Consider the following 18,615-nt stretch of genomic DNA (forward strand, 5'->3'; position numbering starts at 1 on the left):
CTTTTTGTATTCTCAAACTATACTTGAATTGAGATTAAACACATACATTTCCGTTCAAAAATCATATTTCCATTTTTGAATTGCTAAACACTTTTGAACATGCAAATGAATACACAAATATGTAACACCCACAAAAAGTGCCACATTTACTGATATAAAATGCTATTGATATTATAGTAGTTGGGTTTCTGCTTATAGGTTGTATGTCTTAATATGTTTATGTTGGCACTTATTTTTCAAAACTCTAATATCCTAAAAATGATAAAAATGACAAGAATACTCAAACTCCCATAAAATCACAATAATATAATGTGTATAATATAATATTGAATATTTATAAAACATTTAATTCTGTTGGCAATTATTACATATTTTTCAGAATAGAAAATCTATGCTCAGTGTCATGAAATGACTTGCTGAAGGTCACAAAACTTTTTTAAGTGGATGTTCTCAAAACACTTGAGTCTCAGTAACTGATTAGCACGTGAAAGAAATTTCATATATTGAAAATCAATTTAATTTTAACAAATAACATCAATACTAATCTGTAAGGGTTTTTAAGAAGTATATTTTGGTATACTTTTAACTTAGTTAAATAGAAAATAGTTTTTAATAACCTAATTTTGAACTATGTTGATACAAATAAAAAGTTGTTTCAGTGGTTAACACAGTAAAAAGTGGCTGTAATTTACACCTTTAAAAGAAGCTACTAATATACATGTGAAAATGGAAATGAGTTAGGTTTTTATTAAAATATTCTTTTTCTCCACATCTTCCTCAACACTTGTCAGTTTCTTTTCTGCTTTTTGAAATAGTAGCCTTTCTAATAGATATCCATTAAAAATGGTATGTCATTGTGGTATTGATTTGCATTTCACTAATGACATTCAGCATTGTTTTCTGTGCTTAGTCATCATTTGTAATTCTTTAGAGAAATGTCTATGGAAGTTTTTTGCCCATTTTTTTAATTGGGTGTCCTTTTGCTGTTGAGTTGTAGGATTTCTTTATATATTTTTTTTCAATTTTTATTTTTATAACATGGGAACAACCTAAAATTTCCCTTTTAACCACATTCAAATGTATAATTCATAATGTTGTGCTACTATCACCACCATCCATTATCAAAACTTTTCCATCATTCCAAATAGAAACTGTAAATTTTAAACTTTAGCTTCCAATTCTCTACCCTCACCCCATTCCTTGCTAACCTATATTCTAGAAACTGACTTTATGAGTTTGCTTATTCTAATGATTTCAAATCACATCTTGTAATTTTACTTTTTAAAAAAATACTAGCCATTCTAATGGGTGTGAATGGTACATTTCCTCATTGTTGGTGGGAAATTAAAAGGGTGAAGCCATTGTGGACCACATTTTGGTGGTTTCTCAGAAAATTAAATATAGATTTACTATATATCCTGGCATCCCATTACTGTGTGTATAACCCAAAGAATTGAAAGCACAAACTCAAACAGATATTTGTACAACAATATTCATTGAAACATTATTGACAATTGTCAAAAGGTGGAAGAAATCCAAATGTCTATCACAGATGAATGGATAAATGAATTGTGGTATATACTCACATATACAGCATAAATGAACCTTAAAGACATCAGGTTCAGTGAAATAAACAAGACACAAAAGGGCAAATATTGTGGGTTCTCATTTCTATGAAACAATTTCAAATGCAAATTCATAGAGTCAGAAACTAGAATCCAGGTTGCCAAGGATCAGGGTCAGCATAGGGAATGGGGAATTAATGCTTAAATGGTATAAAGCTTCTGTTTAGGCCGATAGAAAACTTCTGGTAATGGATCGTGATTATAGTATCGCAACTTGTAAAAGTTATTAAGACCACTAAATTGTATATTTGGAAATGGTTACAATTGGAAATTTTAGGTTGCGTATACGTTACCTGAATAGAAATTTAAAAACAACAAACAGAACTGTACAACATAAAGAATGAACACTAATGTAAACTATGGACTAGAGCTAATGTATAATTTTAATAATTTTGTTTTAACAGTTGTAACAAAGTTACCACACTATGTAAAATGTTGATAAGGAAATCAGTGTGCATGAGTGTGGATATATGTGAACAAAAAAGTTTATCAGTATGTGCAAGGTATATAGACACTATACTATTTTAGCATCTTTTCTGCATGAAAAACTTTTAAAATAAAAATTTTAAAAATATTGTGCTGAACATATGTTTAATGTTTGCAGAAACTTATTTTGGTTCAAGAGATCTACTGTATGTATAATGAATTTGAAAAGTCTGTACTTGACATTTCTAATATGGAACCACTATTTTTAGTTTTAAGAAAATCACCCACTGTAGCATACTGATATTTTATGGCAGCAAACTAAATCACAAGGACAGTTTCTGAAGAGTGGCATAAACTTTTCTGCTGCTGAAACTGAAGTAATTGTCTTCTAAGATGTGAAGTGCCTGGAATCTCCCCTCCCCCCAAAAATGTTCTTTGTCATAATGTGTTTGAAATAATTATAGTTAATACTATTTGCTGTGGAGTATATTAAATACTCATGAAATGTGTTCCATTAGCAAGAAAAAAACTTTGGGGAAAGTATCAAGCATAAAAAGCATTTTCGAAAGATATAACACACAACTGAAGCTGTGTGTGATAATGAAAAAAGTTAGCATCAAGTCATTATCTAAGAAGTAGAAAATGTTTCAAGGAGAATCTTAGACAGTTATTTTCTAAAAGCTGGGAGTAAAGGTGGGTTTGACAGGGAATATTGAATCAGCATGCTCTTTGCATGTGGTTGAGAGGGTTAAGGCATTAGGTCATATCTTCTCATTGTAATCCAGCGAGTTGTTATCTATCCACTTTTCTACTTACATGTGTAAATTATAGTGACTTTTTTCCCCAGGGAATCATTATAGCAGCCCTGGAGATCTCTAGATTTTCTGAAACTCCTTTAGCCTTAATTCAATCCTTACATAGGGACCTACAAATAAATGACCATGATTGGATTCTAATCATGGTCATATTAGTTGCCTCACAGAGTAGTCAAATGTTGGACTTACACCAGGTGGCTGATCTCTTGTGAACATTCCCCAAGTATGCCAGTCAAGATCATGCTTAAATTCTGGGTGTTCTGCTTCCCCAAATCCATATACATAATTTGATGGTAGACGAGTAGATATTTGAATGAACTGGTCATTAAAAGCAAATCCAGGCAGATGAGAATCCCAACTGGAAACAAACAAAAAAAACACACTTTTACTCTTATAAATTATGTACAGAAGAGCATTGCAAATAATAATAGGAATTCTTTCTTAGATCATCTGAAAACTAATTAAGTTATACATGACTCTATAACATATACCTAGAAAGTGAAATTCCTCTATTTCCTTCCTCTTTGGAGGCAATAAATGTAATATTTTATATACAGAAAGAATATAAGGAAATAAATATAAACATATAAAATTTAAGACTTAATATTTTAATTTCAAACTCTGCCAAATAACTACCACTGATTGCTTTTCTTCTTTGATACTATGTTTATGAAAACCAGAATTTATTAAGAAATCAAAGAAATGTTTTACAGAGAATGTATTCTAGTCATTTTCAAGAACATAAGAGAGGAGCAAAAGGAAGTAATAATGGTAGGGAGAGGAAACATGAGTATTACTAAGAGTTGAGGGTGTGTGCAGTTTTTTATACTGAGGATTTCTTAAAAATATTTATTAGAGAATAATGCTTCCCAAGCAGCAATAAATAAAACCTGCCTTTGCTCCAGGAATATTCTTTACAAATGGACTTAGTTTTGAACGAACTAAATTTTGTTTTTGAACAAAAATATTGTTATAACAACAAATCATTTAAACAATATAGACATAGTTTTTTATCCATCTTAATAATACTATTGTCTAAAGGAAAGCATGGCAAGCTTAAATCATATAAAAGCATCTTTTATTTTACTATGGCTTGGAGAGCTTGTGACTAAAAGACATTTTATTCACAATTTATAAATAAAAATATAAATTTATTTATTACAACATAAAAGTGTATCTAGATTTATGTGTCTTAATTCCTTTGATCAATACTCTCTAACTCTATCAGACTCCAGTTCTAATAAATTCCAATTTCAACAGTTCTAATAAAATATTTACTTACCTCACTTTCCAATTACTTAATTTTGCCAATACTTATCATTCTTTTCCAGGGGAGCTTTGGTTTTGATTCTCAACTTGATTAGAAGAATGTGTCTGATATTTAGTAATAAAATCAAACACATCCAAAGTACAAATGAAATGTATATCAATCCTTTATGATTAGTATACCACTGAAAAACTAATTGTTTTACTTAGAAACATTAGAATAGGCTAAATTACTTAATGCAACTAAAACTCTTTTTAGTGTACAGAATGAAGGCCATGAAAGTAATCCTATTACTTTCCCTTTCCTAAATTAAGATAGAAATATCCTTCTTATCAAATAATTCAATCACTTACATAACTCTTCCTGTGCTTCTCCTTCGAATCTGGATCCCAAAAGGATTTTCCTTGATTTCAACATCATAAAGTCTGTTTTCATAAGTACTTGTTGGATTAGCTGGAATGTTTAAAGATACTGGAACTTCATATCTCTTATTTTTGGGATCAAAAATCTATTGCAGAAAGAGCATGGAAATAGATGTGGTTTGCTCTTATTGCTGACATATTAAAATATCATTAAATATTTTAAATAATGATCCAAACCAGAATGCTTAGGATTGTTGTCCAGATAATTACTAATTCTACATCCTAGAATCATATTGGTACCTAAAATTCTTTTACACATACAAAGGGATAAGTTTTAGTATTAAGTTTTTGTACTTTGTAAAAAATATTTTCTAGTTCTTATTTCCATACAAATGAAAAATCTTCAAAACCAAAACTTTTAGAGCTGAGTATTCTATTATAGGGTCATACAAAAATTATATATCCCCTCATGTTTAGACAGTGAAGTTATTCCAATATACTTTTGTCATTTTCATGATCCTGCAATTTATGTTAATGCTCATTAATGTTTATTTACATCTTTGATTATTTTCTCAGAGCATTCCTTAGAAGTGAGAGTACTGGGTAAGAGGGTATGAATACTTAGAGGGTTCTTGATATCCATTGGAAACTTGCTTTCCAGAATTACTGCACTAATTTATATCCTCACTAAAATGGGCACTCTAATAATAAATTATGTATAATATATATTTAAACCTTTATATTTATAATATGAAAGTGTATCGAGGTTTATATGCATATACAAAGAGACAGAGATAGAGAAGGGAGGAAAAATAGGGAGAGTTTTATGCTTTTAAGCCAGGCTGTTAGCGTAAAGTAGCAGGCAATTTTGCTTCAGCACCATACTGGCTTAAATTTGTAAATTTTATCAACTCTCCCCTTTGCTTTGGAAGTTTTTCACCATTTCTATATGTTTATCTTTCCAGATAAAGTTTATTTTATGACATTTTTAAAAAATTCCCTTGCAATTCATATTGAAGATACTTTATATCAATTGATATAAAGTAAATTAACTTCTAAAAATAATATTTAGCCTGATTTCAGATTTTCTTTAGAACTTATTTAATATCTGTCAATTTTTTAAATAGCTATATCTTTCTTTTAGACAATCCTATGATGCTTGATGTTTTGGTGTTTCTTTATTTGTTTTGCTGATGGACTGGCCACCATTTCAATTTTGGATTGGCAAAAGATGTTATACCAGAAAAAAATATTTAGAGGTATCATTTTATATTCAGCCATTTTTTTTATCCTTCTTATTTTTTCTTATAGTGTTCTTTATGAATTTCCCTAGAGTTCTTTACTAATAAATTTGTTGATTGTGAATGTTGAAAAAATTGTTTCTTTTGCATGTCTAGTTGCCCAGGTCAGAAAAATCAGATCATTATTTAAAAATAATAGAAATAATAAGCATCCTGTTTTGATCATTTTAGTGAGACTATCAATATATTTCAATTTTAAGTGATTACTAATTATCTATTTAGAAAGAATATTCAACTTCAAAAAAATTCCAATATAAATTTAAGAAATCATTAAAAATGAGTTCAGTTGTTGAGTGCCAAGTTATGAGCTTTTATCCAAAAAACTTTATTTTTTATAGAATCAGATGGTCATCAAACCAATTAAAAAGGCTTAACAGCTACATTAAAACTCCAAGGCTGTAATCTACTGAAAATCTCATCTCAGATGAGTCAAGTATTGGCATAGTTTACATTAAATGTACCTTAAACTGCAGCATATCATTTTTGTGATATTTCACCTCCACACGAAGAGTTGAGATTGGTACAGAAGGTAGCTTAATTCGAGCATTCCTAGTATTGAACTGGAGGTCAGCTGTTACGCCCATTGATGAATAATGAGTTGAGCTGACTAAGTAAGGATTGTCTTGTCTAGGAAAGTAACAAGCAGGTGCTCTGTATAAAGAATTCTAAAAAATAAAACACATGTTAATTGCCAGAAAGTATAAGCACTGTAATATTTGACAAAAAAAAAAAGTAAACCTACTTTTAGTCACATGTTGGATGAACTACACATTTTATTGTTTAATACTAAAATGGACTGGAAATCATAATACAAAATATCTATTATGCAACCCAAGGCAACGTGTACCAAAATATTATACAAAATATTTATACTTTTCCTCTAATGGTATTCCTGTAAGGCAGAGGATGAAATGCCATAGCTTTTCAACTCATGGAAAATAGATTGGTTTGTATTTGTAAAAATTACAAATATTTCTATGAATGTTTGATTCCATTTTTGTTTTTACTCTTCAGATTGACTGTTACTTTTTTGTGTATAAGAATGTCTCTATAACTTCCCTCAGAAGGCCTTTTGGTTCTAATTCTTTTCTTTCACTTGGTAATTGAAACTGTATTTATTCCTCTTTCCTCAGTTAGTCTTTATATTAGTCAATTATATCCTGACCAGGATTTGAAATAGGAACTTTGGTCAAGGATTAGGGCTAATTGGTTTACACAGTGGTAGGAGTTAGGCCCTAAGAAAAAGAATGATAATATGTGGCATTGAGAGCTATTGCCTAAGGGCAATCCATTCTCCACAACTTCCTTATTGTTTGCATTATTTTCTTGTTGCGTTCAGAAACGTGCTCATCTAAAACCTCTTTTCTAGAAGTTGTGTATGACCCCTGAAGACTCCTTAAAATAAAACTGTATAAACTGATCAAACCAGTGCCTTTGCTCTTCCTCCTTCCATGTTCTAAATGCTTGGAATGTCAATACAATGGTTGAATTCATGATGGAACCTTGAGGATGAAAACCAAATGGTAATTATGGAGGAACCTGGGACATTACAGACAATGAGATGCTAGCATTTCAGACCTGGGCTTACTTTTCATGGGAGAAATAATCTGGTCACTTAATTTAGTGAATAGTTTAAGGACTAAGTAGTCAACAGATATTTTTAAGTTTGTTCTCCCAAATATATATTGATTGAATTAGAGATTTGAGTATCTTCAAGTTTTTGAGCAATAATTTATATGGTAGTTTATTAAACCTTCGCTTCACATATATCTATATATTTTAGAGGTACAGAGGTGACAACTTGGAACATCAATTCTGAAGTTTTGAGAACCACTGTCCCAGATGACATTAGACTTATAAGATCTTTAGAGGTCATGTGATTTGATATCAACTTCAAGTACATATGCAGAATTAGATGAATAGAAGAATCAGAGAAGTGCAAAAAGTTCTAGAGAGATTGTTTTCTTAAATTATCAGGGATTTGGAAAGTGTCAATAATTCCTTGCCATATAAAGACTTGGAACCTAACATTTTTTCTTTAATGTTTTGCTTCCTTTCAGAGAGGTTCATGCACAATGTGACCACAATCAGAATAACCACACAATCTAGTCCTTAGCTATACCTCAATGCTTGATGTCTTCACTTCCCACCTTGTCAAACTTACTTCTTTGGTCAATCATTATGTCTGCCTTTCATATACCTTCAGTTCCTGTGTCCTTTGCTTGCATTCTCATAGTCACTTGGCAAAACTATAGTCCCGGAAAAAAATCTGTGCTCTATTTTCTCAATGACTGTAATTTTGTGGTCAAATGTGACTTGGGCAAAAAAACAAAACTGTGCTGACTACTCTTACTTCCTTTAATGAGAAAAGTCAGAATAAGCCCTAATGACAAAATCATACTATTTTTCCCTACTTCATACACAATTACACTGGCCTACATGACATTTTTCTTTCTTCACATACTTATAGCAATTCCTTCCCTAACTTCACCTTTACCTAATAGTTTTCCTTGTTATTTATGAAAAGGAAGCAATCAGTAAATAAATCAGAACAAACCACCATATCTCTTACCTGCCTGCTTCTTCACCTCCTGTTTCCATATATATATACTCTTTTCTGTGTTAAAGTGAGCCATTTCGTTTGTGCACTCAATTCCATTCTCTCTTGCCTACAATGAACTCTTTTCCACAAAGCTCCACTCTCTCTCTTGCATAACCAAAATTTCAACTATTTTATATAATTATAAACAGTATACAAGCTTTCTCCCATTTTAAAGAGGAGAAACTGAGCCCTCACTAACTTCTCCAGTTTCTACCCCATTTACCTGCTTTCTTTACAGTAAAACCTAGGAGTTCACTATATTCACTATCTCCAACTAATCCTTTTATTCTCAGTTGAATTCACCCAGCACCCCATCAGGATTTCTCATGTCAAAGTTACCAAAGACTTCCATGTTGCCAAGTCCAAATGTTAGCCCTTAAGCCTCATCTTACTGATTTACTAGAACAACTTGAACAGTTGATCAACTCCTTCTTGATATACTTTGCTCAATTGGCTTCCAGTATTCAAAGTTCTTTTTTGCTGTTGTTCAGACTAATTATTTTGTCCATTCTTCTCAGTATCCTTTCTTATTCCTTATCATTACCCTGTCTGGAAATACTGAAATGACTCAAGTCTTAAGTCTGTGAACCTCCTCCCTTTTCTATCCAAGCTCATTCTAGTCATGATTTTATCCTGTCACTTGGCTTTAACACTCTATGTATACTGATTCTGCTTTTGTATCTTGTGATTTAAAAAAATAAAGTAAAATACTCTGAGCTTCATTAATTTGAAGACAACTCACAATTGGAAAATTGCAATTGGATTTCTGCCGGCCATGTCAAACTTAATTTTCCCTAAGCATAACTCTCCCTCAAGCCTGCTCCCCTCAGTTTTCCCTGTCTCTGTTAATGTCAACTTCTTTCTGGCAGTGGTCCAAGTCCTAAACTTGAAGTCAGTCATTACTCTTCTCTTTATCTTACATTCCACATCTAATCAAGGAGCAATCTTTATTGATCTTATCTCAAAAATATTCACAAAAGATAATCATCTGTTATTAGTCATAGGACTCAAATTACTAATGATAATTTGCCCTGATTAAGGCAACAGCCTCCTATCTGATCTCCATGACCTGGTCCTCTAATAGTCTATGCTAAGCATAGCAAACATTTTGATCTAGGAAAAATGGAAGTCCAGTCATGTCATTTGTCCTTTCAAAACTCTCCACTTACATTTTATATCCAAGTAAAAATAATAACCCTAAAAATGGCCTAAGTGATCTACATTATCTGTTTCCATATTGCTAAGGACACCAATTTCCTGCTTCTACTCCCAATGCATTCTGTTTCAGTCACACTGGCCTCATTGCTACTTGTGGAATATGCCAGATATATTTTTAGTGCAGGTTCACTTTAGGTTGATATTTCTTCTTCTCGGACTATTCCATTCATTTCTTTTCTTCAGGACTTTTAGCATATATCACCTCTCCTAGGCAACCCTCCATGACTAATCTTTAAAGTCACACCAATGACATTCTTTCCGTCTCTCATTCCTGCTTTATTTTTGTCCATAGCACTTATCTAACAGAACACAGAATTTTCTTATTACTTATTCATTTGTTTTCCCTTGTGAAAATATAAGCTCTGTTGGGAAAGGGTACTTGTTCATTTTGTTCACTTAGAACAACACCTAGAATATAGTAGGGCTCAATAAGTATTTGTTAAGCAAATCAATTAAATAAATGAGGTGGCTTAAAGAAACACAAGGAATGAAGCACATCTGTATCTAAATCATCAATTTTAATAGCTGTCTTATGCCTAACATGCTAATGTTAAGCTACATTTAGTTGACCTGAGAATCTGTAAGATGTTAAAATACTGATAGTTGTGGGAAAAGTAATATTTCCATGTTTTCATCTTTAGAATGTATTTGTGCTGATAAAATTAATTATTCACATCCGTCCTTTTGATTGGTTTTGGTAATGGAAGTAAGTGAGCATGATATGGGTTGGGGTGGGGGTGGGGGGGCTGTATGTTTCTTCACAAATGACCTGGGCTGTGTGTGTAAACTAAATGTGTTTATTCAAGCTTACCTGGAATATGGGGATATGTGTTAAATATGTGTTACCTAGAGACTATGTGTTAATTCAAGGCCTATCTGATACTCAGATGAAACACTTGAAACTAAAAAACTAACAAAAAGTCCTTTTGCATATAGGCACCGTTTGACTCCCCACTCCTACATCCTCTGTATAAAAGAAACCCAACGATCCTATTCAGGGCTTGGGTTTTTGAAAAGGCGTCCCCAAGTCCGGCAGGTCATTAATAAATTTTCCTTCCCAAGAATATTACTGAGTCCCGGCCTTCCATATGCCATCATTGAATCTCTCTGCTTCCACAACAAGCATGCTCCGAATATAATAGCGGATGTTTATGGATGTGACCAGAGCGCTGCAAATTAAGGTAAAGATACTGGAGAACTGAAACATACCTCTCTATTTGACTTTCATTGATTGAGAAACTTCGACCTCTCCTCATTTATTTTCTTCAACTCTTCCCTAACCTTTATTGTATGCTTATGTAAAAGCCAGATCATGATTCGTAATTAAAATTCTTTTTACCTCTTGCCATAAGCAGCCACGTTCTTTGCACTTTGCTTCAGTTGCATCATCTGCATCTGGATAACAAGCAATCCTTTCATTTTCTGAAAAAACTTGATTCCATTGTACAGTGAAGTTTGTTCCAAGGTAAAACTTGAGACCGTAAATTAGGAGAATCTTTGAAGAGAAAAATACTGTTAAAGACTATTTCCTGCTATTGGACAATTTAAAAAATACTTAATATTTCTTAAATCAAACCATTAATAGTTTTGATATGATACTTGAAGAAAAGAAAGGAAAGGAGAAAAAAATATCCGTGCTGCTAAAATGAATAGAGCCTGGATAGGAAAGCTATGAGAGGTACTGTAGAGTACTGAGGAAAACACTATCTCTGAATGCAGAGAGAAGTTCAATTTTCAGTTCTGTCATTTAGTGCTGATTAGCCTTGGGTAAATTTCATATCATGTATTTTTCACAATTTCCTTCCTTGTAAAATGGGGATAATGACTCCCACTGAAAAGGGTTGTTACATAAAATGAATGAGATGTGAAATTTAGAACATCTAGCATAAAATCTGAGACACATTAAGTATTAAATAAATATTTGTGTCCTCCAAGGAATATTCAGAGAGGAATAGTCTGACTGTTTGGTTGATATGGAGGCTCCTGAGTCAAAGGAGAAGAAGACATATTTCTTTCCTTCTGTCCTTTATTTTATTCACTGCTTAAAATGTTAGAGGCAGATGTTAAAGGAAACATGATATGCAATATACGAAAGAGAAAAAAAAGAAGAGTCATGGATCTATATTCTAATACACAATTACTTCTCTAATATACAATTATTTTTATTAGTGGGATATTGAAAAGTTATGTTTGGTTATTGATTATTTCCCTTGAGAATAACATGGGAAATATTTAATCTCATGTAACTTTGTTTCAGATAGCTTACTTTTGGTCATCCTGAAACTTCAATTTCATAACTTGATATTCAAAGAATTAAAATTCTTATAAAATTACCTAAGCATAGCAGAATCAAGAAGGCATATTACTTACTAGTATCTGTGTATATATTTATATGTGCATGAAATACACACAGATATAAACTAAGATTGCACACATAATCAAATAAAAATGAGTTTTGCATATGCCTTCTTGAACTTCTTGAAAGTCTTTCTTATATTCATGACATTCTCAAAAAGCCCATATATTATTTTATCAATATTTACTTATTCTAACAGTAATAAGAATAATAAATTACAGTATGTTTATTAAGTAAAAAAAAATTAACCATTACATATTTTTCTTAAACTCACTAAGTGAAAAACATTGGACACTGGGTCATAGGATTTGGGAGATGGAAAAATTCAGCATAAGACAATGTTTTGTATCTCAAATGATATAAAATTTATTTATGCTAAGAGTACTAATAATTTAGTTTTCTGGGAATAGTAAAAGTAAATTCCATAAAAACAGCCTCCTTGTTTTGATATATTATCGCCTAATATTTGAAATACATTAATGTATTACACACAGCAATTTTATGATTTGAATATTACATATTACAGATAAGGAAGGTGAGGCAGCAAAAGATTAATTTAATGTGTTTAAATGCACAGACAGCAAGGCTGGATTAGAGCCAAAATTTGTGTGACTTCTACTCTACTCCATCTCATAAAAGAGACAAAGATTATAAGGTAAGGAAGATTACATGGTAAGGAAGGTCTACTGGAAGGAAAGAGAGAAAAAAAAGTTAAAATCAGAAATGTACAAGAAATATACTGAACACAAGGAGAGTGTATGAGGGGAACAAGGAGAAAGAATGAAGTTATTGATTAAAGCAATATCTTAACGAGCCTTAAATGAGTAGCCAAAACATTTGGAATCTACATTGAGTACAACAGATGAGTAAATTAGAGTTCACAAAAGGAAAAAATAATTAAGAAGGCAAATAAATGCCATGATGAAATAAGGAGAGAATAGGGGCATGGTGACCCCATAGTGTTGCCGTATAAACATAAATTGTAATGTCCTAAAATGGAATGCTGGCAGCAAATTTGGAAAGGAAGAAAGAGAAGGAACTCATGTTCTGAGAGAGAGAAAAAAAAAAGACACAAGACCAAGGACCTGAATGGAGTTATAATGTTAAAAGTGACTGGATGTGATAGCAAAAATATTTTTAAAATTTTAGATACCTTATTGGAAGCATCATAAGTAAAATTTTTGTAAGAGTTCATTGGTTGATTATTTTCTGCCACTGTAACTTCTGTAACAGTTTCCATCAATCCAAGGACTTTTATAGTGTCAAATGATAAAGCTGTTCCTTCTGGGTATAATGAATGCGTACACGTACTGTCCAAGCAGTTCTAAAATAATGAAAATAACAAAAAATAAATAAAAAACAAATAAGCTGTTCTAAAATATATGTATATAAACACAAAATCACATATTAAGGAAGAGTTCATTGGACACAAACCTGAAATAACAATAGAGGTATGAAATAGGAAAAGAATAGTAATCTTCTCCTCCACTGGATAATTTCAAAGTTAATACAATTATTTTTTTAAATTTAACCTTGTATACAGGTTTTTCACCTTCACCTAAAATCCACACCAATTAATTCTGTGACTGCTTTCTTAAAATATTTTCTATAATGCTTACATATTGCCAGGCTCGTTTCTTAAAACAGACATATAATTTAAGAAACTCATCTAGAACAATTAAAAACAGAATTTAACGTAAAAATTTATTTACAATTTAACAATTTTATGTAACTATTTCATTGCTGTCATTGACAATTGATATAAAAGTAATCATCTTTTAAAAAATCAATGAAAAATACATAATATAAATATTGGTAGAGTATAATTATGTGTCCTAGGAGAATGCTTACATTAGAAACTGAAAATGTGTAGAATATGTAGTTGCCATTTTCTATGGTACCTGAAATGGGAAAAAAATGTTATCAGATCAAAATATAATGTTAATACTCTGATCTTTTATATTTATACAATGATACTCAAGACATTTGAAAAATAATAGAAACTATTTATTGATGAAGCACAGTAAAAAGGTTTTCCTTTTAAATTAAGTTTTTGAATTGTCTCTAAACAAAACAAATCTTGGTATTTTATTTTCCCAGTAAATGCATATTTGCCTAGTTTTTATTTTTCAAAGACTGCTAAAATATTTCTAGACATTCAGAAAAAAAAAACTATAATAAAATATATGAATGGAAATGTATGTTTTTGAATGATATGTTAAATTTTCTTCCCACTAAACCACATAAGAATTTACTTTGGGAAAACTTGGCCCATCAAAATTTTATTTTGCATATTTAAATTTTTAATATGTTTATTTTGGGGGAAAAGATAAATCTGGGGATATGATAAAGATTGAAATAAACTTTAACTGAAAATGGAAGAAAACAATTATTTTTTGTACCATATATGTAATAAAACTTTTTATCAACATATTTCTTAATGAAGAACTGAAGATTAGGTCTCAATTAATTTGGAGAACAAGGAGTGAAAAATCCAAATAGAAACAAAGTTTTAAATGCAATATTTCAATAGCATTAACCTACTTAAAATGTTAATTCTCAGAAAATAAAATTAGAATTGGACCTGAATTGAATGTAATTTGTTGTTTGCATGTTTGCACACAAATTCATTAATTAGCAAATTCTGATTTACTTTCTTATTTTTAAAGCACAGAACTATAGATTCTATATTAGATGACCTGTTAAACCTTATCTCTTCAGTATTCTCAACCATCTGCTTATACGTAATAAATAGTCAATATAAATATGTACAGGCAGGAAGGAAAGGATGTATTTGGGGGATATTTATATAATTTCAGGAATAAGAGTAAACTAGCAATCAATTCCCACATGCTACCAATAGAGGAATTATCTTAGCAACATTATTTGATTGACGACTACAAATAATTTACCATCTGCAGGAATCTACATGTAGGAAATTTTATGTGGCAAGTTCTTGGAGCTACTTCTCATGGGACTGTTCACTCCAGGGGGTTTAAGCCCTAGGCTGCTTGAGACAGAGCAAGGAAGCTGGTGGCTGGAGTGGTGTTAGAAAGGGAGAGCAGTAGAAGATTATGTGCAAGTATGGGTGTAGGTGTATGTGTGCACCCACATGGGTGCAAAAACACAAATCCTGGTAAGCTCTCCTCCTAGGCCTGGAGAAAGACTTTGGCTCTTAATTGAGTGAAACTGAGAACCAATTGAAGGTTTTGAACAGAGGTGTGACATTTTCAGTCTTCTCTTAAAAGGATTACTATGGTTGATGTATTACAAATAGAATGTGAAGGGGGGTTGACAGTAACTACAGAACTATATACAAGTCAAGGCTCTATTGCAGTAGTTTAGGTAAAAGGTAGTGGTGATAGTGGTGGAGATGGTGACAGGATCCAGGTCAGTGTAGAACTAGGGAAAATTCTAGGTTGTGAGAGAATAGTCAACCCCAAGGTTTTTGGCATATGTAGAGATGAAGTTGCCATCAGTTGAGAAGGGGAAGACTGTAGGTGAAGCAGATGCAGAGTGACAAAATAATGAGTTCCATTTTCTCTGGTTGTGCTTTAGATATAAACTAGACACACAAATGAAGACATAAAGTAGGCAGAGGTCTGTTCTGGAGATGTAAATTAGGAATTAGGTAAATAATAAAAAACACTACACTCATCAAAGGAAAGAACACAGAGAATTAACTAGAAACGAGAACATTTATGAAAACTGGCTGTGAATGCTATCTCTTACATCGAGCTTGCATCAAAAGAGATCTTCCAGTGAATTTGTTGCTGGGTAGGATGTTTGATTTTTAATACACTGATATAATGCCATAAATAAATGTTATTTATTTGAACAAATTCTAGCTACCTACATATGAATATTAGAAGTCTTGAGGGGGGCGGAATTATTGAATGAATCCCTGTGGTAGTTTTTAAACATCAATATTTTCAAAGATAGATAAGACTGAAAAAGATGAATATTTTTCTCATCAATGCCAGATTTTCAGACTACATGATATCATACCAACGCAGAAAAATTTAGAGATATTTGTATATAGTTTAAACATATTCAAAGACATGCAAGATATTCTTTAACACACCTGAAAAGTAGTAAAACAGAAATTAAAGTATAATTTTTATTCACATATATAAAACACATATCCAAGAACTTTCTATTAAAAGAAATGGTGTAATAATTGTAATAAATTTATAAGGAAACTTGTAATTGAATAATTAAAACCAACAGAAAAATTCCCTATGCTCTAATTAGGTGTTAGCAAATGAAGATTATTTTTATTCCTTCAGTGTACTGAATTCTCAAGTTTGGGGTTCATGAAATAAAATTAAAAAGACTTAACTGGAAAAATAAATTATGAACCATTTTTAGAATAACACTCTTATCTAAACAATGTAACATTAGTTAACTAAAGTTTAAATGCTGGGGGTATTTTTGTTTACAGTAATAAATGTTTGCTTCAACCAACTTATAATTTTTTAAAAAATTGAATATATAGTGTAATTTGTACATATAGGAATCAATTAAATATTTTAATTTAAAATAATAATAAAATAGTTAAAAATATTGTAATTTGGCAAAGACTATTAAAATGAACCAATGGACAAAACTAGATATTATAATTAAATATATATTCCAATAACAATTTTATAAACAATCTAAAAGCCTAAGACAGATAAAAGCATTAAAATATAAAGACTAAAACTTGTAAATTTTTAAATGGATGCAACTTTGTATCAATAAATGGGAACAAAATTTCCCATCATCAGAATGAACATTTAGAAGGCTATGCTTTGGAGACTTACCTTTAGTTTCTCCGTCATCCCAGAAAAAGTCTCCTTTTGCTGTGTTATTTTCATTTAATGCAATTATAAGTCCTAGGGGATTCTTACGACTGTTAAATAAGTCAGGGTGCATATATGATTTAAAATAAATTAGTAATAGTGAACATGCTAAAAATAAATCCATCTTACCCTAACAGTATGATAGGGTAGTTCTGTATTCACATAAGAACATTTATAATAGTAAAATTAATGTCTGCTTATTAATAATTTTTCAATGATATAAAGCATATGTATACTTAAGTGAAAAGACTGAATAAAATAAATAAAATAATTTCATGGAAACTAAGATTCTTGTGAAATTTTAAAAATATGATATTTTAATTCAAACAAGAAGAATCAAATGCATCTTATGAATACTCAATACAAACTCTATTTGACACCTAGCAACTAAAATTGCAATGTATCATGTCTACACATTACTAAAATATTTTTTATGCAAAATAACTACTACAATATAATCTTAAAGCAATGTGTTAGTGGAACTTCTAGTAGCTTTAAAAATGAAGTTAATGGTATCAGGAAAAATGAGACATGATCAAAAATATTTTTCTTAATTATATATCACCATAAACTTAGTAACCTAAAATAGCATCCTTAAGAATATATGATCTAGGCAACTGCCCTATATGGAATATTCCTTCATACATGTATTTACCAAAGTGTGCATTTGTCCTTTTCAAATCAGCTCTGGAGCAGAATCAATTTGAGAGTATACTCATAGAAGTTACATTATGAGAATAATTACTCATTGAATGATACAATAATTAAATTACTAGCACTTATCAAGTCACTCCTTCATTTGTTTTTTCAATTAATAGTTAGAAAATAGGGGGCATATTGAGGGTCATACACTGTTACAGGTTTTGGGAAGTTAACAGTGATAAACCAAGCCCCCTCCCTCACGTAGCTTACAGTCTAGGGGAGTAGCTACACCACCTGCAAGAAAAAGTAAGCAGAAAATACAGCACATCAGTGACTGCGACTCTTCGTTGTGATATTGCAGGATATGGGAAGTTACATGAAGTCAATATGATACCTTCTATGCCCTTGAAATCAGAATGAATTGGGCAACATGAAGCATCAGAATTATTTTTTTCTAAATATTTATGAGGGTGACTCTTATTGAAAAACTTTCTTTTTTGTTCTTTACCTAACCTGAAATATCGACCTCATTTATTATCTTAAGAAAAACATTTTAGCAGAAAAAATATATTTAAGTTATTTATATATTGAAAGCCCAAATATGTAGAAATGTACACATATTATTATTGATTGCATAACAAATATAGTATTTCATATTTCATTAAATATCAGAGACTATATTTAATAAGTACAGGAAGTATATTTCTCATCTAAATAAATCAGTTGTTTAAATCAAGAAATTTGTAACCATACACATAATATGATTTAAAAAAATAACCAGGATGTTTATATTAAGAATTCCTTCAATGAGTCAGTATCTTCTGGTAAAAACAACAACAGCAACATTTGTTTCTTAATAAAATAAGAAATATTAAAATTTGAATTATACATCAGGTTTCAGTTAATTATTTTTCATTTTACCTTTCAGTTGTAGTTACAGCAGGTTCTTGGATGGGGATAATATAACCTCCTCTAATATGTAATCCTATTTTGTCTCCTGGAAGGTACATATTAACACGCTGTCTTTTCCATGGTCTTTTTGCACCCTAATATTTGACAGATAAAACTTTTTTTTACTAGTTAAAACTTCAAAACCAATTTCACAAGAATTAAAATTACACATAGAGATAAGTGGATGTGGCTCAAGCAGTTGGGCA

General features: G+C 31.0%; 1 protein-coding gene across 1 annotated transcript in view; it reads right to left on the reverse strand.

Annotated features, from left to right (window-relative positions):
• The window catches only part of SI (sucrase-isomaltase), a 94,898-nt gene that overhangs the window by 37,506 nt on the left and 38,777 nt on the right, over positions 1-18,615 (reverse strand). Inside the window, exons 21-28 of the mRNA XM_058295221.1 lie at positions 18,380-18,504; positions 16,778-16,866; positions 13,824-13,873; positions 13,126-13,296; positions 10,956-11,111; positions 6,258-6,461; positions 4,487-4,641; positions 3,056-3,224 (exon numbers count right to left, since the gene is read on the reverse strand). Coding sequence (XP_058151204.1) covers positions 3,056-3,224; positions 4,487-4,641; positions 6,258-6,461; positions 10,956-11,111; positions 13,126-13,296; positions 13,824-13,873; positions 16,778-16,866; positions 18,380-18,504 — 1,119 coding nt within the window. The remainder of the gene's footprint in view (positions 1-3,055; positions 3,225-4,486; positions 4,642-6,257; positions 6,462-10,955; positions 11,112-13,125; positions 13,297-13,823; positions 13,874-16,777; positions 16,867-18,379; positions 18,505-18,615) is intronic.

Source organism: Dasypus novemcinctus, chromosome 4 (genome assembly GCF_030445035.2).
Source record: "Dasypus novemcinctus isolate mDasNov1 chromosome 4, mDasNov1.1.hap2, whole genome shotgun sequence".
NCBI classification, from domain to species: Eukaryota; Metazoa; Chordata; class Mammalia; order Cingulata; family Dasypodidae; genus Dasypus; species Dasypus novemcinctus.